The sequence below is a fragment of the Odontomachus brunneus genome, unplaced genomic scaffold, assembly GCF_010583005.1.
Source record: "Odontomachus brunneus isolate Ranch 3 - 2012 unplaced genomic scaffold, Obru_v1 Obru_scaffold_103, whole genome shotgun sequence".
In the NCBI taxonomy this organism is placed as follows: Eukaryota; Metazoa; Arthropoda; class Insecta; order Hymenoptera; family Formicidae; genus Odontomachus; species Odontomachus brunneus.
The window spans coordinates 342,189-368,901 of NW_022639553.1; the positions used below are offsets into that span (position 1 = coordinate 342,189).

At 43.6% G+C, this 26,713-nt stretch overlaps 1 protein-coding gene across 2 annotated transcripts in view; it reads right to left on the reverse strand.

The window, feature by feature from the left end:
- LOC116848982 (proteoglycan Cow) overlaps positions 1-26,713 on the reverse strand; it is a 181,398-nt gene that overhangs the window by 15,569 nt on the left and 139,116 nt on the right. For both annotated transcript variants that reach the window (XM_032825676.1, XM_032825677.1), the window contains exons 5-6: positions 17,647-17,792; positions 11,905-12,065 (exon numbers count right to left, since the gene is read on the reverse strand). In XM_032825676.1, coding sequence (XP_032681567.1) covers positions 11,905-12,065; positions 17,647-17,792 — 307 coding nt within the window. The remainder of the gene's footprint in view (positions 1-11,904; positions 12,066-17,646; positions 17,793-26,713) is intronic.

Here is a 26,713-nt window from a genome sequence, read left to right on the forward strand (position 1 = left end):
CGCGTGAGACGCGCCGAGAGGAGACATTCATAAATTGTGCGATTAAAACAAAAATCGTCAGAGAGACCGTGTACCGAAATAAAGTGCATTTTTGAATATTAATGAAAAAGGGAAAATAAAAATGGAAACAGAAGAAGAGGAAGAGTCTATATCTCGTCGAGAAAAAAAGAAACACGCTCCGTATTAAGGAAATAGAAATGCAGAATAATTTTGCGGGCGCAATTTTCGCATAAAAAATACATTGATAAAACAGCGATAGCGGTAGCGGGCGAATAATGAAGTTCGCGAGAGCGCCACGGAATTCCCGCACTTCCGTAATGATATTCACAGTGCCGCCGCTCGTTTTCCATCGCGTATTCAACCGTCGTGACAACGACGTCATTCTTCAACGTTAACCCGCGCTCGGCTCGCGTCTCTCCCCTCCCCCTTCCCCCCCAGTCGGCCTCCGCGGTATCGCGCGCCGCAAAATATTTCATTGCGACCCCGATGTGGCCGTGAGAGAGGCGGTCTTATTAACCCTTGACTGGATCGTCGCAGCTGCGAGTCGCTAATGGTCCTTCCATCTTGCACGCAGTCGTAAATGTCCGTGGAACGGCTAATCCGGATTATAAGCGCAATAATTAAACGCATTCGATAATACCTGCCTAGCTTCATTTCGTAATCTGGCGAAATTCCCGGCCAAAGCTCGACTTTACGATCAATTAGCTGGTTTGCGCAAAACTTCGCTATCGGACGTATTAACGACGATATATTGCCTTATTGCATCTTTCCTTATTGCATCTTTCAGCGCGATCAGAACGGATAAATCGAATAACGAGCGCTTCGCGCGGATGTGCGCCGATTCATGCATATAGGGTGTCCGAATTTCAGTCTGAAGAGACGTGTATTTTGGGTCTGTTGACCGTTTTCTCGCAACGGTGAAAATCGGACGACGACGAAAAGAGGAGCGACGTTGCGAGCGGCGCGCTCCTCCGATTTTTGCGTGATTTTGATCGCATGCATATATTTACCGCTGTTACACTAAGAAAAAATCTAAAAAATAATACATATTTATTCAGTAGATACTAATAATTTACTTAAACTAATATATATATATATAATGTCTGTCTGTTTGTTCTCTATATACATTCTTAAATCCTTTGACCGATCTGGGAAAAATTTTGCGTTCAAATTTTGCAAAGTTACTCTGTAAAAAGTATATAGGAGCTACATAAAATCTGGACACTCCACTCACAACAAATAAATATTGTCTCTTCGCAATCTCTACATTATACATTCGCTTTTCGTTGACGTTAGAAATGTATACAAAATATCCGACACAACGCGTAGTAACGTTCGTGCGCAGACAAAGAGCATGAAATTGAAGAAAAATACGTCTTCTACCATTTTGCAAATAACCACAGTAATTATTTTTTTATCTCGATACATAGATATTAATCTCTCGTCACTATTACAGTAAATAAATAAAACCAGAAAGAAAAGGAATCTAAAAAATTCGATTGCGAACGAGATTGCGAGATTGCACATTGCTCGTATGAACGTGTTTGCCACGTTTTAATCGATCACGACTTTCAAACGGACAATAAGAGAGTAATATAGACGCGTGGGGGAGCGTGTGTCAAAGAGATTGCTCTTTATTTCAAGCCCCTACATCGATTTCTTCGCGAGTTATAGCATTTTAAAGTCGCAGCGTCGACGTCATGCTTTGGCTCGGCTCGGGCTTAACGCCAGACCGAACGCGCCATCTATTGTCGCACGGGCACACTATACCGTTATGCTTTCTCCTTTCTAAAGTGAGAGAGACGGTGGTCGCCTGGCCGCGCGAACACGTGGCCTGGCCGTCCTTGTCTAGGCCGTGGAGTGGGGATAGTGAGGCAGGTTATATCCTGTTACGTACTCCCGATATCGCTTCCCAAAATAGTGTCGCGGAATGCGGCCATTGTTTACGTCACGCGTCATGATCTACCCTTCGGCGCGTTAAATGGTTAACGCCGGGCGATCGAGACCGCGGATCGATACGAACGTCAATAATTCCACTTATAAACATCCTAGCGATTTGGAATAAAGACCGTTGGAAAGGAAAAATTATCACGCTTCCTATGGACGTGATATCGTCCTTTTGCGGAATAAGGATCAAATAGCACAATCATCTAAATACGAAAGACATCTGTTTTTCGCTGTGCGTTAAAGTGGGGGTTAATCAATGTTAATCAAAAACCAAGGGGAAATCTTAGCTTGGATTTTTTGCGTCAAGCGTTGCGTGTTCTAAAGAGTGTAAAGTTCAATTTAAAAGAAAAGCGAAATAGTAATAGTGGAAATTCTGATTCAAACACACAGACTGAGTTTAAAAAATATCTAAAAAAAAGAAATATTTATTTGAAGGGCGAGAGAGATTACATTTTCCTAAAACATTCTTAAAACACTACTAATATTGTAACTTTTAACGAAAGCAATTGTTTATATGATTTAAATAAAAGTATTCAGACTTGTATAAATATGTTATTAGTATGTAAAAATCTTTTTATTTTTTAAATATCTCTTCTCTCAGTGTAGTGACTGTATTCAGGAGGACTTTTCTACTCGATTTAACGAGTTCTATCAATACATGAGCGCTCAGACAGCTAAATCCAGACATCCTACGGATAATGTGAGTTCGATCGAATCACAAACGAATCGAGAACGAGATCTCATAATCTCTATATATAATAGAATGTCTGTCTGTCTATCTGTATGTTATCTATACATTCCTGAATTCTTTAAATGATCTGGACAAAATTTTGTCACTTTTTAGGATCCTGCCTTTTTCATTTTTCAGATATTTTTAGTTTCAGTGTACGTATATCTGAATCATAATAAAATTCCTATTAGTACTATTTCGCTTCTTTTTTAAATTGAACTTTACAGCCGTCAAAAACATGCAAATGACGTATCGCATTAAAAATCCAAACCAAGTTTTTCCATTCGTTTTTAACACAGATTAATCGTCACTTTAATGCAAAGACGAAAATAGCATAGCCTATATAAAAATATAGACTACATAACTCTTCACTTCTTGTTTCTGATTACATCCCCTTGACCCTTTGCGATGAGTCTGATAACGTCGAGTAATTTCAGGCAATATATTTTTTAATTTGCGAAATCCATTTGCGGGATCTGTCTAACTTAATATGCGCCCGCACGGGGTATTGATGTTGCCCGGTGAATTTGTTGTATAATACTGATAATCATAGAGAGCGCACATCCGTAATTACAACGCGCGTAATTCGCGCATTCGTCCGCAAGCAATTGTTGCGAAAGCTGACAATAAACGTATCGGAGCGTTCAAGTGCCATTCTGTTAAAACAACTCCCTTGTTGGTAGGAATAATGATATCGCGCGCGTGCTGCTCGCCGCCACGTCGTGCTACGGCGGATATAGCGTGCGCCAAAATACGCGGACGGTCTCGCCGGTTGGGAGGTTCGCGGACGGAGTTATCGGGATTTCGAAGAAACACAAAGCGCGATTACGCCGGCCGACGATAACACACGGCCGTGGCCCGCGCCCCACGTGCTATCGTGGACGTCGAAATTCCGATTGGCACGCACCGTAAATCAGAATAATGCCGCGTCGAGGCTCGTGGGCTCGTTTGCTCGCTCGTTCCTCGCTTTTATCGCGGACAGATCGCGAAAATGGCACGCGTGTGTCTAAAAGCGGAATAATATTTTTACGGACATGCCGGGGGAAAAGTCCTGTCCAAATATTTAGACTCGCTTGGCTAGGTAATTCGGAGAGAGAGAGAGAGAGAGAGAGAGAGAGAGAGAGAGGGAGAGAGAGAGAGAGAGAGAGTCCTTTGTCGGACGAGACGCGATGGTGAACTCGCTGGAGAATTTTTCCAGTGCGGCGGCGGCGACACTTCCTCCTCCTCCTCCTCCTTCACCCGGAGAACAAAGGATATTTTATTTAGCGGCGGGCTCTTTAACTTTTACCATCGGCGAAAAACTTTTCGAGGAGAGGAACGCCGTGCGCGGATTGCATTATCCACAAAGCCGAGGCGAAGCGTTTTTACAGCGCGGATATGTGTAGACCTCGTATAAGCGGGGGCAGACTGTTGCGCGACATACGACGTAATCACAATTAATTAAGAGAAACCTAACGAGTGAGTGAGTGAATGAATGAGAGGGAGAGGGGAGAGTCAGCCGAGTTAATTCGCGATTTCCATTAGCCGTCGGCTATTGAAGCGGAGCAGATTTACGGTCTCCCCTTCGGCGTCCCCTATTTTTCTTCCATTAGACGCGATCCTCCGATGAATGTTTTCACTACTGTTTGCGCCGGCGGATGTTTCTCGCTTTCACCAAGATATATTTTTCATGAAATCGTATGTGGTTCGCGTCTTCTCGTCTAAAGGATGTAGAGAGCGCGAAAAAGAGGGAGAAAGAGGGAGATAGAGAGAAAGAGAAAGAGGGAGATAGAGAGAAAGAGAAAGAGGGAGAGAGAGAGAGGGAGAGACCTCGCGAAAATACCTTCCGCGTCATTAATATCAGGAACGAATGAACGAAGCCCCGGAGAATCGAAAGGCGAATTCATTCGAGCTCCTGGCGGAAGTTGCTCCCTGGTTCGATCAGCCGAGAGAGGGGGAGAGGGAGGGAGAGCGCGTTCGCGCGGGTGAAATTAGATTTGAAAAACTGTATTATTCGCGACGGGTGAATTCTACGGAAGAGTTTCCGTCGCGCGCCGGCGGGAGCAGGACGTCGCGACGCAGCGCACGGCGCGTGGGGAAGATTCGGAAAATCGAAGGACTTCTTTGACAACAGCGGGACGCTACAAAAGGGTGCAATTTGCGGGAGGTCACGCATAAATAACTCCTTTCAAAGCCCACCCATCAGTCGATGTAATTCACGAGAGAGAAGAATTTATTTGGCGGGGCAGCGGGGACGCTGCTGCTATTGGTGCGACGTGCGCGGTCGACGCCGCACGCCGTCGCCCATGTTTATTTGCAAACGAGAGTTTAAAATTGTGTTTCCCGTGGCGGAGTAAATGGCCGAAGTTAACGGCTAGCCGAAATTTAATTCACGAGATCGCCGCCCGGCGGATATACACGCGTTCGATTCGTATATCGTGCGCATTTGCATCGGCGTGTAGCGATAATTGGCCGGGGCGAGCGCGGCAACGAGTCGAAATAAATTAGACCGGCTACCGCCGAGTTCGTTTCGCGAGCTGGCTATAACGCGCGCACCGCCATTAAAATAATGCGCCGGTCAATCGAACGGTCCTCCTTCTCTCCCACCCATGTTCGATCCGTTCGATTTGTCGATTCAAGCCGCCGGGGGATTTTTGATTTCTGAGCGCGGGAAAATGCATAGTATTATTTGTATGTCATCGATACATGTAAATTTGTGTATGTGTGTATGTATGTGTTATTGTTGCACGGCAAATACAAATGGCAAACGCGATTTTCATATCGCGTTCTCACCGAATGATCACGTCGGATTAGCAAAATTAACTATGAAATGGTTAAATTAAGCGCGAGCCGCGCCTGAAAATCTCGTCAGAATGCGCGACAATGCCAGAACGTACCGCAGAGTTTACGGTTTATTTAAAGTTATTCGCCAAATTGGCCACTCGCGATGTAATTTTCGTGTTCTGTTCCGATGAAATTTCTGAAGTACACACATCGCATCGAAATTCACTGACCGAATAACGGCTGCCAAAACAGGTACATAAGAGCCGCGGAAAATGCGCTTCGCGGTCTCTACCGTTACGCGAAACGAATTTAGCTCTCCGCAAATCGCTCAAAACTCAATAACCGACGTATTAAATACTGTAGCTTTATGTAAAATTCCGTGCTATTCGGAATCGTTGCTTCAGCATAATATTTGTCAACACAGCCCTCTCATAAATATTATAATTTTCTTAAGAAAAAGAAACGTCCACTTCTATATCGCGCAAACATTCCACAGAGAGATTCTAGATTTTTTTTTTAATAAAATATAAAAAAAAAAAAAAAATTTTCGAATTTTCAGATATAGAATTCTACATTTATATAACACGGTCTTTCAATACTATTTTTTATATGTATGCTACATTATATATACATCCTGGATATTCGGTGGATATTTTTGCAAACATACGAGTAGCATACATACAACACACTATGTAAACCGAGCTCGCCTAAATTCACGTTTAAAATACATCCTGTATTTATCGACGAGCGAGGATAGAAACGGTAATGCACGGGTAACGGGATGAAGGATATAGCGCGTGCTGGAGGCGATGGAAACTACAATATTGGACGTTGCTTTTTAGCGCAAGTGGCTGCGTTCATAAATTCCCCTGAGAGATCGTAAGATCGCGAGAACGGGGGAAGCGCGCAAAGAAGGTGAATAATACTCGACGTGATGCGCATAAGTGCCTCATACAGAGCGCGAAGACACGCTGTACGAAAAAAAAACAAAGAAAAGTAGCTGTACAACTCGAGCTAAACGTCAATGAGAAACAAGAGTAACGAATATTGCGAGCAGCGCTCTCTCTCTCTCTCTCTCTCTCTCTCTCTCTCTCTCTCTCTCTTTCTCTCTTCACAGAAACGATGCGGAAAACATTCTTTCGCCAATCGATGAGTATCGATAAAACGCATCGACCGCAAAACTGTGAACGAAGCGAATCAATTTAGGAGCAACGTTATTACAGTTCGCTTCGCCGCGCCTCTCTGAGTTCCCTCGTCCGACAGCAAAACGTACGGGAAGAGTGGATATAAAAGCGAGATCCGAATTAAGTCTGGATAATGCAAGGATCTGCTCTCCCTCTCGCGAAGGAGACGTGAAGGAACACGGAAGAAATCCAGCGCCTTACGATATTAGCGGAAGCTCGTGGGGCGAAGCGGGGTGGCAACGAACATCCTTACGAAGAGTTCGTCGCTCTTTCGCGCGATCGAGGAGTTGAATTCTAAACTACGTTATCCGCGCGTATGACACCGCTACGTGTTTTCGAATGCCGACATTTTCCAGATCCGTCTTACACGTTACGGCGCGCTGGCTGGATCCACCCTTTTCGCGGTAGAAAGGTGAGGCACGAAGTTCTCCGTCCCACACGTGCCTAGACTAGAAAATGCGTTCGATTCGATTTTGGCCCGAGTTAACCCTTTAAAAACCAGTACACACAATTATGTATATTCACTTTGAGTCCTCCTCAAATTTTGCACACTAGCAAATTCACGATTTCGTCGACATAATATTTGTAATCGGTGACAAACATTGATCAATCTTAGAGTTATATTCTTCCCTCCAATCCGCAAAACAGAAATATTTTCTCGTTGAAGAAACCAATATAACGATCAAAACAAAATCGGCGATACTCGAAATTGTGTAGTTTCTCACGAAAAAAAGTAAAGCAAATTTTATTTTTTCAATCTTTTATCAATGTTATCTTAAAGCTCAGCACTTTTGTCAAACATGATCAAGATGTTTAATTTTAATTGTAAAAGATTTGTTATCACTGAAAAGGGTCTGTGAAGTTAGACCAAAACGCATATGATATTATATTGCTTCCATTTGATAATAAAATATCCACTCAAAAGTGAGAGGTATTTCACTAATTCTTATTAATTTATATAGCACTATAATAATAACTATGCATAAACTCTTATTGGCCTTTGTTAATTCACTAATGATCAAGATATTCTTACAAAATATTTTAGGGAATACTTTTACAAGATATTTTAAGGAAGTTTGTGACAAGAATCAAGATATTTTCCGAACAAGAATGTTCCTTTTTTCTGTGTAAATTCTGTAGCTAAAGTGTATATGTGCAGACATGAATACGTATTTATGTACACTCGGATAATCATACTTCTCGACGGTCAATTTCATTCAGGCCACGAAATTCTTCATCAAACGCGTCTCTCCCGAGACTATCTTATGAAGAACAATATTTTACCCGAATGCGGGGTCGATGCCTGCGTCTTAGAGGGTCAACGCGATGCGGAATTCGCGTCGTCAATCGATTCACTCCGCGATTGCCGGCGGATGAAAAGCGCGCTGCAGGAAGCTCGCCCGTGTCGACGAGGGACAACATCTCGGTGGGCAGAGGCAGGCTTGCGGTTACGTCTGTGCCCGCGACCTTGTAATTTTGCGACGAAAGTAGAGAGAGAGAGAGAAAGAGAGAGAGCTTTCTTGTGGTCGGATCGATAATCGCCGACGGGCGAGAAAGCGTATCGCGGGGAGGCCGACCCCGGGGAAAGGGAGCGCCGCCGTGTGATTTACACGAAGGGTCGGCCTGCCGCTTCGCTTTAGTATCGTAAACGTGATATGTAGACTCTTTGTTCTTAACGCGAGAGAGCAAAAACACTGAGTGAGTGCGTCTGTATTCTCCGCAGAGCACGCGTCCCGAGGAGGGTGGAATCAACCCGTTCCTGTCGCCGCCGCGCGCCGCGGAATTCTTCCCCAAATAATTGTATACCCATCTGAAGAAACCGTGAATCTCTCAGCCGGCTGTAAATTTAATCAACGACCGCAAACGTGACACTTCTCGAATGCATCGAAATTTGGATTCTCCTGTGGATCTCAATATTTCATCTCATTTTGCCTATTTTGATTCTATCTGAAGCCTCTAGTCATCCAATTTTGATTCTACTTAACCTACTAACCTCCAATTTTGATTCTACTTAACTTACTAACTTCACTGAGAGATCCTCTTTAGGATCCAAAAGTGGCATTTTGTGTATTGTGCTATTTAGAGGCGTTAAGTGAAACTTCAATTGTCCCACATGTGTTAAATATACGAGTACATTGATGTTTCAATATACAAATGTTTGAAAGTTTAGATCAAAAATAGAGTTAGATCAAAAATAGATTTCGATTGAAGTAATCATATTCTGATCTCGTGCGAGGGGTTTAAAGAGACGCTAAAGTTGATAACGAACTGTAAAAATATCGATGATGTAGGTCTGCATTAATAAACGTTATTTTTAATATTTGCCTCAGGTGAGATATTCAGATTTTAATTTAAAGTTAGAAGTGAATTTTTCAATTAAATTTTCAAATATATGATGTAGTTTAAAGTTAGAAGTGAATTTTTCAGTTAAATTTTCAAATATATGATGTCACATATACAATTCAAATAATATATATTGTTTCTGAGGTCTGTATTAATAGCCGATACTTGAAATTTGTCTCAAATGAGATACTCAAATTTTTATTCAGCGTCAGATCCAAGTTCTTCAGTTGAATTATGATAAATGTGACATTTATATCTGTAGTCGCGATTGAACTAAAAAACTCTGATCTAACTTTAAATCTCACGTGTATCTCACGTAAATTATTAGAGTATCTCACGTGAGATGAAATTTTAAGTAATGGCTATTGATACGGGTCTAAACTAAGTATCTCATCTGAGGCAAGTTTCAAGTAACGGCTATTAATACGGGCCATAGAGACGATCGTCACTAATACATATAGATGCATATAGATCTTACGTAAACGTGTGTTGCTTTGCTTCACTATATTTAGCGGAAAACCTAACTATACACACAACACGCACATATACAGAAATCTTTCTACATACTTTTCCGATATTTTTAAGCTTCCAAATAAAGACCTAAAAGTACAGCAATATTATCGGAAATTTTCGCAAACTCGCGTTCAGTATGTACAGGCTGCAGATCTTTTGTATCAGGCAAATATTTGCTTTAACTGGCAGCGTCTGACGGGTTAGTTTACACTCGAAAGGTCAACTTTAAAATTTTTTTTATCGTTTTTGTCACATATCGAGCGATGCTCCGAATCATTCTCGCACATATGTTTATCGTGTGAGAGCGTTCGTAATTCTGTGTAGTCAATACGACATAAAGTCTGCGAAAAAAAGTCAGTATTCCGTCGGTTTCGACTCCAGCACCCCGGCTCGAGAGAGAGAGAGAGAGAGAGAGAGAGAGAGAGAGAGAGAGAGAAAGAAAGCCCGATTACGTTCCCGGCGAGCTACTATGACGGACCTACCGCCAGCTACTTCACAAATCTGTAAAGAGTTAAAAGTAACGAACCGCGAAGCTATAAAGTACGAACTCATGTTTCTCCTGAATCGCGCGCGCCATGATCCATTTTTATGGGATTCCACCGGCGCGGCGGGGAAAATGTTCGGCCGGAAATTGGAGCGTTGCGGATAAATCACAACTTACGCCACAAATAATTTGCCTGCTACGCTATATTTCCTGTCCCATATTCCCGCGGAAAGTAAGATCGGGCCCGACGGCGGCGCGCATCGATTCACCGGAAGTTCTCGCCCCGGGCAACTTTGACGCTTATCATTATTACTTGAATCGACTAACTCCGAACGTTCAACTTTCATGCGAGCTGCCGGGCTTCAAACGGCCGTTGTTCATTAAATAAATAACGAATACACGTGAGCGAGCGATCGAGCGAGCACGTCCGCGACACGTTTATGTAAACGCTATATTGTCTGGACTTAATTAAAATTTACAAGAACGGGATAACGCCATTCGAAATTAATTTTGCGGACAAGCTGAACCGATATTCCTTCGTCTGTTAATATGCGCATCAATTTTCCACTCGTGTTAATAATTTTATATGAATTTCCATCACGATTGAATAATAGATTTTTAATCACGCGGAAAACAACTCGTCACGTCAAAGCTGCAAGCAAAACGAGCGCGCGTATTGCATCTACATGTAAGATAGAATAAGATGTCTGTATGTTCCCTATGAACCCCTAAACCCTTTGTTCGATCTAAATCAGGTTTTGCATAGTTATTCTCTAGGAGGATATATTTCTGCGGAAAATATAAGCTATCATGAAGTCCGGGCACGCCTCGCCTCCTCCCCCTGATTTCATCCTCTTGACACTTTCGTAATAATTTGAGTTTAGGTATTTTAGATACAAGAAGCTCGCGGTAGTTTAAGGTAGTTATTTCGCGACAATATTGCTAGGAAGTTGTGTTAAGTAGTAATTAATACAACACGAAGAAGCAATTACAAATCTGTGCAAAATGTCTATAAGTATGATTTATGATACACAGCTTTGACACTACAGTTTTCATACTACAGCAAGAGAATATCAATCAGACTTACATAATGTTTAAATAAATAATTGTTTTTCACGTCTTGACATATTAGTACTTTTGGCAGAGACTCCACACATGTGTTAAACATTGTTAACATACTTCCCCACGTATGGATAGACTGATACGCGTTACTAGAAAAACAATTGTGACGTTGATTTTTTTTCATATTTTACCTTTTTTTCGCACTTTTATATAGTGTTTAGATCTTTGAGACTTTATATATTGTATAGATCTTCAAAATTTTTTAATCATTCGATTTTTACGATCTTGTAATCTTTTTATAATATTTCCACAAGTTTCTTTTATTTTTTTCTTATTTTTCGTTAAAACTGTCAATGTGGTTGCCAAAATTGAAAACCAAATTTGATACTAGAAAGAATTGATACCAGAAACCGTTTTCGTACTTGTGACGTATGCAAACACTGTCACCTTCGACTTCAACTATCTCAGCTTCGGCATGGTGAATCTTTTTCTAATTGCACACACGTATCGACCGTGTTTCGACCAATGCACTGCTAAAATGTAAAAAAATTGGTTCATGAAACAACCATCTTAAACCAGTATTCAATAAAAGTCACGCATCGGGAGAGGAGCAGCCGCGCGAAAATACGTATCGCTCGTGTACATTACCGGCGTATGTGCTATTACGTAAATGCTACGAACGTGTCGCGCAATATTGTGGGCGCTCGCGCTCGCGAGAGAGCGCTCTGCATTTCTATTGAAGAACGCATAACCATCCCGACCCGTCAAACACGACGAGAGAGGGCGAGGTGGATTCCCGAGCGCGGCCGCGATATTTTCGCCACCATTTGCGGCGGAGAAGCATGGCGTAAAGTACGGCGTACGTACGAGCGACTCACCTTGCCACGTTTCGTGTACTTGAGGTACTGGTAGTGATGATTGTCGTAGTTGAAGTCGCGCGGGGTGAGAGTGATGTCGTGGCTACGACCCCCCATCTTGCCCATCAGCGTCTTCTTCCTCTGCATCTGCATCTTCTTCGTGTAGGTGCGCAGATCGGCGACTGCAAGTGAGATTTCGTCCGATTAATACACTCTTACGGGCCGAGCCCGCCGCACGGCGGCATACACTGATTGCAGTCGCGGCGGAATTACATTTCGCTCGGCGTCGAAAATACTTGGTTCGTTAGCCCGAATCAACTCGAGCGTGACTGCCGGCAAATTGCACGTCAGAAATCGAAAAGCCGACTGCACATTTCAACGGGCGAGCCACTTTGCCCCGTCCGTCTCCGTCCATTCCCGCCGTCGTCGAGTGTGATTTTTCCGCGGGGCGCGGAAGTCCCTCCGGCTTCTCCCGTTCTCGAATGCGACACGACGAGCCGGGGAGACTCCCGCATTAAGACGTCGATGATTCTCCAGCAGGAAAAACAGGAAAATTCTCGCTCCGGGGGCCCCGGCCTTTCAAGGGTCCGAATTAAAAAGCGGAACAAAGTGCCGAAAAAAAATATGAAGAAGAAAAAAGCAGAGCTAGTGGTTGGAAAAAATAAGAACGACGCGCGAAGTGTCATTTTCGCCTCGGAACATTCCCAGGTAGAAATCGAGGATCCAGAAGAGCCTGGGCAGTTTTTCCTACTTTTATCAAAACCTTATAAAGATAAATCCATTTGGGCCCTACACAGAGATGTAACAATCTTACAAATTAACTAATCTAGACTTGTAAATCCGACTAGGCCTTACTTTGATATACTTATTTAAGGTATATAATATATTAAATCACTTCTTAAAGCATTTATTACAATATTTTTACGTTTTATATATAATAACATCATTAATATAAAAAATCCTTTTTTCCTTTTCCTCTAGTTATCCATTTCTTATTCAAAAAATTTTGTGATACTGAAATCAATACTTTGTTATTTAAAAATGTAGTAACACTCATCAAAATACTTGTCTTATAATTATTAATCATTAACTATTAGTGAGTAATCGTTTCATCACTAAAAACCACTTGGCCAATTTTTTATCAATTGGTTAATTTGTCCTTGACCGAGCCTTATTAACACAAGTCTCGTTTGTGACATCCATATTAGTATCAATTCATAATTTATTTGCAAAACCCCTCAGGATTTGCCTATTTTGGTTATATCTGGATCGTACTAAGACATGTCTATTTTGGGACATCCCTAGTTAAGCTCGCTACACCGACAGAAAAAATATCTGAGAAATAGTAGATATTGATTTGGTGGATATTAATAATATATAGTTACCTCTACTAATAAAAAATATTTTTCAACAGTGAGAAAATTTTCTTGAAACTTTAAGAAAACCTTAGTTTTTCACGAAAGCAATTATTTATTCTATTTAAATGAAAGAATTTAGATTTATAGGTGAATACGCTGTCAGTACGCGCCAAATAAATATTTACTGATTTTTAGATTATATTTTTTCTCTCAATATGCATACTAAAAGCCCGCCCCGATTAATTCCTACCCGGGAATTGGTTTTCACCTGCTCTTATATACGATTTCGTTTTTGCATTTCGAGTCATTCAGTTTGTTTCCCGGGTTGTCCCGAGTGGGACAAACCGACAGACAAACCGCTCGGCAAATTACAAATATCGCGTATTCGAAGGATATTCAATTCGGCATGAAAACTCGGCGATTGTCCGCCAACTGCAACACAATTACGTCGTACAATGCCACATCGTTTTACGGCGAATTTTCTGGCCTCCAATGAATTGTCCGACCGCAAACGCGATAGGCCTAACACGCACATACATATACACATACACACACATAGAAAGAGAGAGAGAGAGAGAAAGAGAGAGAGTCTGTCTCGATAATTGCATTGATATTCGGCGCGTACGTTCCGAACTGTTCAATCGTGAAAACGCGATAATTTTTTTTTATTGTCCCGCATTAAGATTTAAAAGGCGAGCGAACGGGCGCTGTGACGTGCACGATGTTACAAAATGCCCGATAAAAATTCCGTGTTCCGCCTTCCGAATAGAATATACGAGTCAATGGCCACTCATCAGGCACGGTCAAACAGGCCGCTCCAAAATTAACGCTCGCATTCGACGAAGGATGTTATGATTTTTCGACAAAACACGCGCGACCGCATCGACGCGACGCTATAAAATTCAATCACCGCTTACACAACGGCAAGCCGGTTAGTTTCGCGTGTTTTCAGCCGCATCCGTTGATATTCATTAGCGTTAAGTGAAATCCGTTCCAAGTATTTTCCCCTTTATTTGTACGTTAGCGCAACGAGCTCAAACACGCTTTAGTCGCCGGACCTTCCGCGAAATAAATTTTTCACGAAACAGGCGCTCCTGCCCGGCCAATGCATCATACTTAAAAAAAATATATGCGCGACGAATCCCAGAAACCCAGTGAGATTTTTCTCCAGGAAAAATGCACTTTTTCGCGGAGCTGTCGTCCTGGCAATTGACAGCTTGAGAAGCGCTCAAAATGGCGTATACGGTACGCTGAGAGAAAAAATATTTCTGAAATAGAAGGTATTTATTTGGTGGATACTGAGAACATATATATATTTACTTTCATACTGAAATAAAATATTTCTTGAATATGCGCAAAAATATTTCTTAAATATGCACTAAGAGAAAAATATTTGAACATTTATTTGTGAGATAAAAGTGTATCTTGTAGAAGTAAACTTTATTTTGCAGAAATAAATATTATTTCATAGAAATAAATTTTATATCTTACAAATAAATTTTCAAGTATTTTTCTCGCAGTGTACATTTTCATAAAATTGGCTTTTATCATGAAAGCAATCGTTTATTCTATTTAAATAAAAGAATTTAGACCTAAGTAAATATTCAGTTATTAGTATCCTCTTCATAAATAAATATTTTATGTAGTGTATGACCCGTGAGATAATTGTATCCAAGTTATAGTGAAAGAGAAAAAGAAACAACTATCAAGCACAATAGTTATCTGATGCTTTGATAAAACGGTTTCAACTAAAAACGTGTAGCTGAATATAATTAAATAATTTAGTAAGTATTAATTTAGTGTTAATTTAGTAAGTATTAACAAATAACTTTAGCAAGGCTTGGTATCTAAAACTTGGTGACTATTACCAATTTATGTGATATTCTCTAAATTTCCTGGAGTGAGATTTCTCACTCAGAACAAGTGAAAAATGGCAATATTTTTACTCGAAGCGATTGCAAAATGGCAAGAATGAGACTTTCGCTCAAATTCAGAATAAATTCTGACTTCATATGAGAAACTATCTCGATCGATTGAAGTGAATATGTTACTGTGACGGTGGAACACCTAAGATTCATTCTTTAATTTCGAGCGAAAATATTCACTCGACGATTCAGAATGGAGAGCTCACCCTAAGTGAAAAATCACTCAAATTCGAGTGACTCATTTTATTTTTTGACAGTCTGACAGTAATGTTATTACGTATTACATGATAAATTTATGATATGCTGTATTATATGATAAATATACGAAATGATCAAATAATTGATACACTAAGAAAACTATTCGAGAATTTATTTGTGGAAAATAAAATTTATTTCTGTAGAATATAAAGTTTATTTGTGTGAAACAAAATTTATTTCTGTGAATAAACTGTATATCCCGCGAACAAATTTTTATGTATTACTTTCTCCGTGCAATAATCGAACTACTTAGTAATTATTACAAAATTATTTAATATTATTCAGCAAACCACTTAATTGATTGAACTAAACGGAGAATTTGTTCTATTAATTATTTTGTAATTATTACCAGCCAATTGTGTAGTAACTACTACCGTATATCAATTACTAAATATACCACTGAAACGTTCAGCTGCACATGTTAATTATTACGAGACTTTCTTTTTGTGTAGCCTTTACAAGTGCCGTCCGTAAATATTTTGCCCGTGTTCCCATTTTTTAAATCCGCAACCATCAATATTACACGGCCAGCCAAATAAGCTTAATGTAAATTTTCAATGAAAGGAGCCTCCCGTGCTGTGGGGTGATACCGAAATCCTCCCATTTCCCAGTGGTTTTTTACGCCGACCCGTGTATCCAAAATACAACGCGCGCTCTCCACTCGCGCGTACACGCAACCGCAAATAACGACCCGTCGATTCGCGAATTTAATCTTCCCGACCTTGCTTATTCTTCCGTCAACGGTGATTCACGATTTCGCTCGACGTTTGCCGAGGTGCAACGCGTTGTGTGCCCAACAGCAGCATTATTGTTCTAACCGCCAATTATGAATATTCATGGAGGGTCCGCGTGTCGTCGGGGCAGAGAGCGCGATGCAAACGCGCGCCATTGTGAAGCCCCCAACGTATATGTGCGCTAGCGCGAATATGCTTACAAATTGATCTCACGCGTGGAAGTCGCGGATTCGTTTCGCAAGTCGTCGTTGTTCGCCCCCTCCCTCTTTCTCCTCTTTTCCCTTCCATTCTATCTGCTCCTTCGTCTTACCGTCGTCGCGATCGCCGATTCAGCTGGATTCTCCATGCGTCGTAAAAATCGTCGCGACGATAAAATCTCTCTGTAATTCCGCTCTGTAATTCGTTTCCACCGTCATCCCCGAGATTTCATTCGGTCGTTTTAATCCGTTATCCGCGTGCTACCACCTTCCCGCGTCCCGGACGCGGGAGAGAAGATCACGTTCGAATATTAACTTCTTCCGCCGGCAAAACGGTACACGCGGCCCGACTCCTCCGCGTTATTTCGCGGCATAAACGTATCGCGGCTGCTATTTCGTTAGGTATGCAATGGCGTTCGAGTTGCTTACGTTCACGGTCGTCGGTATGGTATTGTCGATTCGGCACAATGGCCACATTTGTGATCCTGTGAATTATCAATGCCGAATCGCCGATCCATTTCGGATATCAGCGCCATACAAGTCTATCCACGACTTTACGAGACAACTCCTTAAGAAGAGGTCCTAGAGATTCGCCGCGGGACGAGAAATGAAAGTTTCACGATGACAAATATAGAAGTGTGAAAATTATTAGAATAATTCGGATTTTTCTATTCAAATTTTCCCTAATTGTTCTTTCCAATAAATGCCTAATTTCGGGAGATATTAAAATTAGAGAAAATTAATAAAGAAATCAAAATTATTCTAATTTTCACAACTCTGTATAGAGCTTTACTGCGCGCACATTCGCCTGCCTTCTTTACTTCTAACATTACAACAGGCACCATACGGGAATTTTTCGGTGCAATAAATTTCTTTTCACAAGAGACCTCTTCACATTTTGATGTATTTTTGCGGAAAGGGCGATTGATGATCGCGTCGGTGTCTCACGATCAAAAGATATTAATCCCATCGGGAGTTTTTCATGCACAAAAGTGCAAACAATCGAACGACCGTTTAATTGACTCGTTTGAGGGACGCTCTTTCCCAGCAACATTTATAATTAGCGCACATCGCGCGTCAGTCGCGCGCGACTTATCGAAACTGCTCGAAGCTCGCGCGGGAGTTCTCCATTAAGCCCGGTCCGAGATTAAACCAATTTCCCCCGATTTAAGCTAGCGAGTTGCACGAGAGTATCTCTCTCTCTTTCTCTCTCTCTCTCCCCCCCCCCACTTCTTTGTCTCTCTCTCTCACCGACACACTCTCACCCTCTCTGTCTCTCGTTCTCTCTCACCTTTGCAGGGGCAAAAACCTTTGCAGGCGATGTGGACGGAAGTGTGGTGAATGCAGTTGTGGTATTCGAGACGGCACGGCGAGCTGTACGTGCGATTGTCGCTGCCGCAGAGGAACGTAGGCTTCACCACGGGACATTCCTGGCACCTGCAACACAGGAAAAACATGGACGGGCGATTTAAACACAGCGTGCCTGGCTCTGTCGGCACTCGCGTACCTAAACCAGTTCAGTAAGTGAGACAAAGGACGGTCTCTGTCGAGTGCTCGTGCGAGGGAATATCGAAATTCGATGCTCTCGGTACAACAGTGTCGCTTGTGAATTTTGTTAAACGACGTGTCACTGGATATCGAGGATGACGACGACGGCAACGACGACGGTAACGACGCCGGTGGCGGCGACGATAACTCGCGTCTCGCTATAAAGCTCATAAAATTTCTCGTGAAAATTTATGAACCTCGTGGGAGACGGTCGCGCGATGCAAATGGCCCGGCACCATAAGTGCCTGAGCTTTGCAGAGACACGCTCGTCAGGAATCGAATTCGCGCTCGTGACGATTCACCGCGCAATTCAAGTGGCCCCCTCAAGAATCGCGGATTGTCTCGCGAACTCAGTGGAAGCTCTCGCAGACGCGATATCGAGCGAAGCGCGGCATCCCTAGGCGGGATGATGAAAGTCTGCTATCGGGGCAGAACGACCCGCTGGACGTGATAGAGATCAAAGGCGTCGATCTTCGCGGACGAGTGCAAATCGGCAGGACGGCGCGAGCTCTTGGGGATTCGCGGCAGGCTGGAAAAGTCTCAGCAGCGCTCGCCTCGCCTGCCCTGCGCTCCACGCGGGGCTGAATAATGAAAAGCCAAGGATGTGCCGGGGAGTCAATTACAGATATGGCCGGGTTTAATCTCCAGAATTGCTTGCCTGCCGTCTAAGCGCGCCATTGTACGTATTATTCCACTTCCAACGTGCTCTCTCTCCCCATTCCCCTTCTCTCTCTCTCTCTCTCTCTCTCTCTCTGACTCTCTCTCTGTTTGACTCTCTCTTACTTCGACCGGCGTTTCACGGCCGCGTGCGCCCGCCTCGCCTTTTGTGCCCCGCTAATTCCGATACCGGCGAGAGAATTTCCACCCCCGCCGCGGCGGCACCCCCTCACGACGCAGCCGAGTCGGAAATCCCGCTACCGGTGTGCGGTAATCCTCCCGAATTTCACAGCCAAGAGAAATAAGATGCTCTTCATTTCGGGAACATTCGGGGGCCGCGCAGGGGATAAGAATGCACGACGACGTAAGGGGTGTGCCATTCCAGCCGATCGTTCCAAGGGATTATTCGCGATCCGCGCCAATGTCAGCTGCGCTCACTACTGGCTTCAGATCCGCGCCCTCGGGGACAGATCTCGGAAAGTGGCACGGGGGCAAATTCGAAGTGATCACGTTCTCATGAAAGGAGCTCACTTTGGAGCTGTTCGGGACAACTCGTCGATATAGTTGTCGGGGACAGAATATCGTGCGCCCCGGTTGAATCCGATACAAATCAACGAGAGCCCATCCATCCCCTCTAGCCATACGTTTCCGCGCGGACACCGCGTGATTTCGAGTAAAAAGCTACCCTTTTTGCAGCTTACGCACTAGATGAAAGTTTTTCGAGCGAACGAGCCAGCACTCACGGCGATAAGTCGTGGCAGAGCGCGCGCAACGGGTAACGTACGCGCAATACGGCGGGGGAGGATAAACCGGGAAGCCGCAGAGACAACCGAGATACGAGCTAACGTAGACGGTGGGTCCGCTTCGCCTTGATAAAGGAGTTAAACCGGCTTAATTACCGCGTTACTCGGTTTAAACTAATTACGCGTTTGCGCGCGGCCGCAAATTCTCGAAGCAGAACGTAGAGACGCCATTGTGGTTGAATACACCTTGCCGGCGGAGTCTTCCCCTTCAGGAAGAAAGGCTGGCTGATTGGCTGGCTGGCTGGCTGGCTGGCTAGCTGGCTGGCTGGCTAGCTGGCTGACCCGGCGTTAACACCGTGCCGATGTTAATCGTCCGATAATTCAATGAACAATTCTCGACGTGCTGTCGCGGCCGCGGCGATTGTTAGACCCGGTTGGGTCTCGCGGAAACGGAAATTCGCCTCGTGTACAATTAATTGTTAGCTGCGCTTCCCTCTCTCTCCCCATCCCACCCAGCACAGTACGTGCTCGGCGCATTGGTGCGCGCGATATGGTGATCGCAGCGGCGCGAAGCACAGTGTGTTTAAATATCATATTTTACGAACGTATTGCGAGATCACACGCTCGCTCGCTCGCTCGCACACTGCTCGGCCAAATGAGCAGAAGCGAGAAGATTTGCGACGTGATGAGAGCAAATTTACCGTCAATCTTGCGGGACTTAGCGTATGCGAAAGGTTTCGCTGCCTTGTTGATAAGTTTTCTGTCATATCAGCGTGGATGATCACTGTAGAAACGCGAAATTTCGCTAAAGTACCTGATATATTGGGTAAGTTGCAAAAGTTCGTGATGGTCGGTGAATGGATTGCCTCAAAAGATGAATGATTTTATCACGGGGTCAAACTATCGCCCAAAAGATGGCAAAAGATTATTGATAACAGCGATCTTTACTTATAATACTTTCATTAAAATATTATATCTCATTGTTATTAATAAGCTTTAATATCATACGGACTTTTGCAAGCATCTAATACCTCTTTATCGCGTCTCTGTATACATCGATAAAACAGTGAGGTAATCATAAGTAGTAGTAGGTAATCGCTAGTTGTATAGAATTGATATACTGAAAAAAGATTTAGTAATAATCATCAAGGCTGGACAATGTCAATTGCCAATATCAACGAACAATGTTATCCAAGTTTGATGGCTATCACCAAACCATTTTTTCAGTACATTAACTCGATAGCTGAATAAAAGACGTGAGCTGAGTCTACGTCGAGATCACGACGATTGGATCACGCGCTAATTACTGAATAAATTTGAGATAAAATTCGTCTTACATTGTCGCGAGAAGACTCGCTTCTCGGTCGGCTCGTCGATCGCGATTTAATTCGGCGATTCGATGGCCTCTTTTCCTGCCTCGCATTTTCCTCCCTCGCGGGTCTTTCCGCAGCGGAACACTCAGGCGAGGGGGACAAATCGTGTAACTGGAGAAGTGAGAAGGCGTAGTAGAGGTAGTAATGCACATGCCAATCCGCCTTTAATCCTCCCCGGCTCTCTGTATCGGGGACTAGCCGGCCGAGCGAAGCCTGTGAGAAGCTCGGAACTTTCGTCAGGTGGCACTTGAACTTTATCGTGTCTACTTTGGATGTCCAGGATAAACCATTACCCTCTCTCGACGATACTTTCGCAAACCTAAATCCAGGCAGTTAAAATAAGATCGCGAGGCTGCCGAGCGGAGAACGTAAAAAAGTTCCTTTGAAAAGAGACGGACGTATCCGGCGGGATTCTGAAGGGAGAGGAGGAGGCTCGACAAACAAAAATGGATACCGCGCCATAAAATGGATATAATATCGCGCCATTTGTACGACGAAGGTTGCACAACGCACGCGGGGGGAGCACGCGCTGTTTCACAAAGTCTAATTAAAAATCCGCCGTGCAATATTAACATTGCAAGACAGCATTTTTAATTAATCGGTCGACGATATCTCGCAGTATATATATACCTACATATATAACATCCACCGTCGAGACTAAAGGTAGAATATGTAGAAATAGAGATGCAGTTCGCGGCGAGATATAATTAACCGACGCCGATTATACCGATATTAATTGGATCGTGGGTTTTAAATCTATGGACTAAACGCACGGATTATTCGCCGATATTAAATCACCCCGCATGCGCGGAGATTAACCCTTTGTCTCGCGAGGGCGTAAGTCACGGATCGCGGCGTTACAACGATAACGGCGACGCGAATCTCTCTCTGTCTCTCTCGTCCTTTTTCCCCCTCTCTTCCTCTCACGGGTCAAGAGAATCCCACGGGGGTAAATAAAACTCCCTTATCCGTCGTATCTAAAAATGTATTCGTCGTTGATAGCGCGCGTTCTCCCTCTCTTCTTCCCTCTCACGCTTCCTCGCTGTCGTCACCCTATTGTCGTCGTTTGTGATGTTTCCTCGCTCTCCTTCTCCTCCTCCTCCTCCTCCTCTCTCTCTCTCTCTTTCCGCTTCTCCTTCCTGCGTGATTTGCCCGACGATATTGAACAGAGGAAACAACTCCCGGATCGCGCAATGATGCGTAAACGACGACGCACAGGGATACAGTCGCGACGTTATGCGCGCAGAACGAACGAACGAACGAACGAACGAACGAACGATGCCCCGGCATCTTCGATCTCGGTTCCGCTCGCTTCGCGTTTTCGCCCCGCGCCGCCGCACCCGCGCGCTTATATACGCCCTCGAACTTTTGATTTACGCGGCCTCGATGGAATTCCATGAATGCGAAATGTAATCCTCTACACCCTCACCCCTTCCCGGCCAGTTACCTCGGGCCATATCACCACCCCTCATCCAATGTGAAACTTTGCGTTTCAATCGTGCCCCTCGAAGTAACAAACGGCGGCAGCTGCCTACGGGAAATATATTTTCAGCGAAAGGGTGGGCGATTTATTTACAGAGGCGAAGCGCGCGACCGGACGCGTGGGCGAGTGCCGGAGAAATCAGGATCTACGAGAAAAAAAGGGACACATAGACAGAAGGAGGGAGAGAGAGAGAGAGAGAGAGAGAGAGAGAGGGGGGAGTAGGAGGAGGAAGGAGGAGAAAAGTCCTCGAGCTCGCGGAAAATCCGTGGGAATTAATGCAAAACGAAAGAACTGTTTATTACGAGTCGGGACGCGCGCACTAACGGTCTTCCGCGAACGCTCGTGATATTTCACGGTACATAATTCGCAAAACCTGTCGCGTCAGCATTGCTCGCGCGCGCGAAACGCCAAGAATAACGTAATCCTGCGAGCCATACCGATGACAAAACGATATTAATGGAATGGCCCGTAGCGCTGGAGAGAAATGCTTTATAGCCTATTCCCCTCTCGCCCAGCCGTAAAACTTACAATCTTCGTAGCTGCACGGACGCGCGTAGATTCTTATCTCGGCTCTCTCGTGTCCGCGAGATATCCATTAATAACGTTCTTTCGGACGTTACTCATTAGAGCCTCGTTGGTCGGCCGGATGCGCTCGTGCGCGATCACGCTTATGGTCGCACGGACAATGAGAGAAGAAGACGAAAAATTTAGATTACGTCACACGGCGCGCGAGATGCTCTGCCCCTGTATTTCTGTTAAATTGCCTGCATGCCACGACACCCCCTTTCTGTTGCGCAACACGAGAGAGCAGCCGCGTTGCGCAATATGCCTGCTGTCACGCGTTTCATAACTCAAAGGCAATTACATTTTTATATTGCAGTCTCAATAAATTGCGCGATACTGACGGCCGATTTATTCACGCGACATTCTCACAGGCGTGGCAAGTGTATCGACTGTTGCGCGACGCGCGTCGAGATATCTGCGAACGACATCGACATGGCGCGTGTTTTACTTCCCTCTTTCTTTCTTTTTTTTTTTTTTTCTAGAAATACTCACCCGTTTTGATCGCGAGGAGGTGCGACGCTCGCGACTCACCCCGTATACCTGCACGAAATTTCACTTGAAAATAAGTTATCGAGGACGGGACGTTTCGCGAAACGTATTTATGCCTCACGGCCGGCTGCACATGGCAAATCGCGAATTTTCCTTGCGCCACAACGGCTCCTCGCTCTCCTTTAGCACGGAAGAGGAGTCTTTTGACTGTATCCCGTACAAGAAACTCGGGAATATCACGCTTCGGAGTAACGTCCCCGGTCGAAATTTGGGTTCCGCAAATACCGTGCCGGAAAGAGGAATGGCGCTTGTTTCGGCAAAGAACGACGGCTCTTGAGCATCTCGTCACTTAAGCTCAGAGGGAAGGAATTAAATAAACAAAGGGTGCCCCGCGTCACAATTAATTTCCAGCAGAGACCGCTTCAAAGGGCCTCAAACTCGCAACTCGCTCGCGAAGAAATTTCGCTCGTGAAGAAGAGAAAATCACCAATCGGTCTTCGGGATCGAATAGTTTCCAACGTTTGTTCGCGACAATCGCTCACGACTGTTGTTACATCGGCATGCATCGCGCGCCCGAAAGTAGCAATCTGCAGCCGGATTGCGAATCATGTTTCCGAGAGAGTTAAGAAGATGCTCAAGTTAGAGAGAGGCATCCAATATCGGAGCTGAAAGTTCGCGCGCGGACAGAAAAAAGGAGAAGAGGAAAAGAAGAGGAAAAGAAACAAAGAAAGCGAAAACGAAAAGAGGAAACGATAACGTCGGCTGGATTGCTCGCCGAGGAAATATCGACTGTAAATTGGCCGATGAGCCCGTAATCGAGAAGAAACGCGTGAGACTTCCGGGACGTCCTGTTGTACATCGACTATAAAAAACCCCCCGGGGAAGAGGAAGGAGGAGAGACTCCCCCCCCCCTCTATCTTTCTCTCTCTCTCTCTTGACGAAGACAAAGCGTTGGGCTCGCGGCGCAACGTAGAAAAGCTGACTCGCAAAAAGAATCTCAGCCTCACTCGGGCTGTCTTTGTCAGCGTGCGACGATTTTTCTCAACGATCGACGGGAGGAGCCTGTGCGCTATTAACGACCGTCGAACGTCGCGCGTCAGAGATTGAAGCTCGTAATGAACGGGTCGACGTCGTCGACGATTATGACGGCGGAGCCAACGATGATGGTGGCGCGCGTAAGATCCATCGGGCATTTCCGTTTTAATTGCGAAGCCGAACCCGGTACTGTTTGCTTATAATTAACGATACGCCGGAGCACTTTGCGAATTAAAACTTCCACCGTCATCCTGCCTGCTCTCTACTCTCCCCTCGTCTCTCCATCCCTTCCTCTCACACACTCTCTCTCTCTCTCTCTCTCTTTGATCCTTGCTTCACATGGATCTCTCTGTCTCTCTTTCCTTCCCACCTCTCTCTGTCTCTTTTTCATGTTCTCACTCTCTTTCTCCCTCACTTTCTCTCTCCATTTCTCTGCTTTTCCTTCCTCTCTTTCTCTCTATATTTTATATATGTATATATATATATATATATATATATATATATATATATGTGTTTCCCACCTCTCCCTCTTCTAGGTCGCGTAATCAGTTCCCAATGCCATACGCGAATCCGCTTTCGCCCGCGTGCACAGCGAAATCTATTTTTCAATTATCGAAGATCCCGCGATCGAGAACCTCCAGAGGTTAAGGGGGGAGGACGGGCAAAACGGTGGCAATGAAATTCTTACAGAATTAAAATCGATTCCTATCCCCGGGAAATAATGCGAGATTCTCGTTTCGTCCGATCGTGAGGGTTTCGCCATCGATAGTTCGATGACGGGTTCGACAGGTCCTCCAGATGCGAGAAACTTTAATTCCACAATTCGAGCCTTGTCCGAAAGGGGAATTTTTTTCCTCTGATCGGATTTATTGATTTATTATTATAAAGTGTGTGAAATTCATATCCCGCACTGACGTGGGCGTTGTTCGCAAATAAAAGAATTCCAATTCGGAGAACGAACTTGCGGGACGACCGGATGATTCGCGAATAGTTACAAATCGAAATCGTTCGAGCACGTCGTCGTTGTCCAAGTGGAGAGTCATTTTTCTTAGCAATAAGAAGATCGACAAACGGTAAGATCCATGCAAAGAACGGAATGCAGACGACAGTGAAGACGAAAAGAAGAGAAGGAAAAGAAAGAGAATAAGAGGATGCAGAAGAAATAGAAAAAGAGAAAAAAGAAACGTTCAAATATACAAAGAGGATTTTATAGTAAAACTATAAAATTTTTCAACCAAATAACAAATCGATATTTTGTAATAATTTATTATCCTTTTCATTTCATATGTATTACTAATATTTCAAGAACTGAAATATGCATGGAGTGAAATCATATTTAAGAAATAAAGAATATCTCTTCGGTGAGTAATAATAACATATTTACGTGTACTGCTATAAAATATTTTCCAAATAAGGAAATATACATTTTCTTAAAACTTTAGCTTTTCATGAAAGCTATATATGAAATTTTTTATTGTTTATTCTATTTAAATAAAAACTTTTTCATGTAAGTAGTTATCTTATTAGTACCCATCGAATAAGTACTTTCTTCTTTTTTAAATATTTTTTCTCTCAGTGTGTTATTAAAAAATTTGCTATGTTTGTAGTGAAATTTACTATATTCTTCAGCAAGATAGAAAGATAAAAGTACCAATACCTGAATACTAATAACATTGGTATTCTTGACTCTACATTTTTATTGTTTTGGTATTTTAATATGAATATTTAAACTCTCAATACAGAATATATATACACACACACTATGTGTACATATTTGAATATACATACATATTCTATACGTTGAAAGTTAAAATATATTCATATTTAAAAATCAAAACAATAAGAATGTCCAGTATCTGGTATCAGCATTATTAGTGTCTATGTCTATGCACTGATACTTTTACCTCACTGACCGTTCATTCTTGTACTACTAGAAAGAAATATAGAACTACTAGATAGAAATATAGAAAGAAATATAGTGAAATTGGAAAGAATTTATATAAGAAGAAATTATAATATTTTTTCTCTCTGTAAAGAGAAGAAAAATCAAAAGAAGAATAGAAAAAATGAAACGCACAGACTGGGCACGACAGAAACCGTCAAAGTATATCGACTGCGTCGCGACCACCGTCCAAATCCTGAATTAAACATGAGAGAGCACAGCAGTCATTCGACGGTAACAGGGTGGGACATTCGGCGGGACGTTCCAGGCAAATAGGACGCGTTTCCACACGGTCGTATGAAATCCGCGCCCGAATACTGCGGCCGCGAACCCACCACCCGGTCTCCTCCCTTTCCAATCCTCCTTCCTGCATCCACGCGTAACGGTTATCGGTAACGGCTTACGCGGACTTGGGAATCGATGTAAATACCCAGATGGCTCGTCCAGTTTCTTCCGCAGAAAAGCTACCCCTCTCTTCTCTCTCTCTCTCTCTCTCTCTCTCTCTCTCTCTCTCTCTCTCTCTC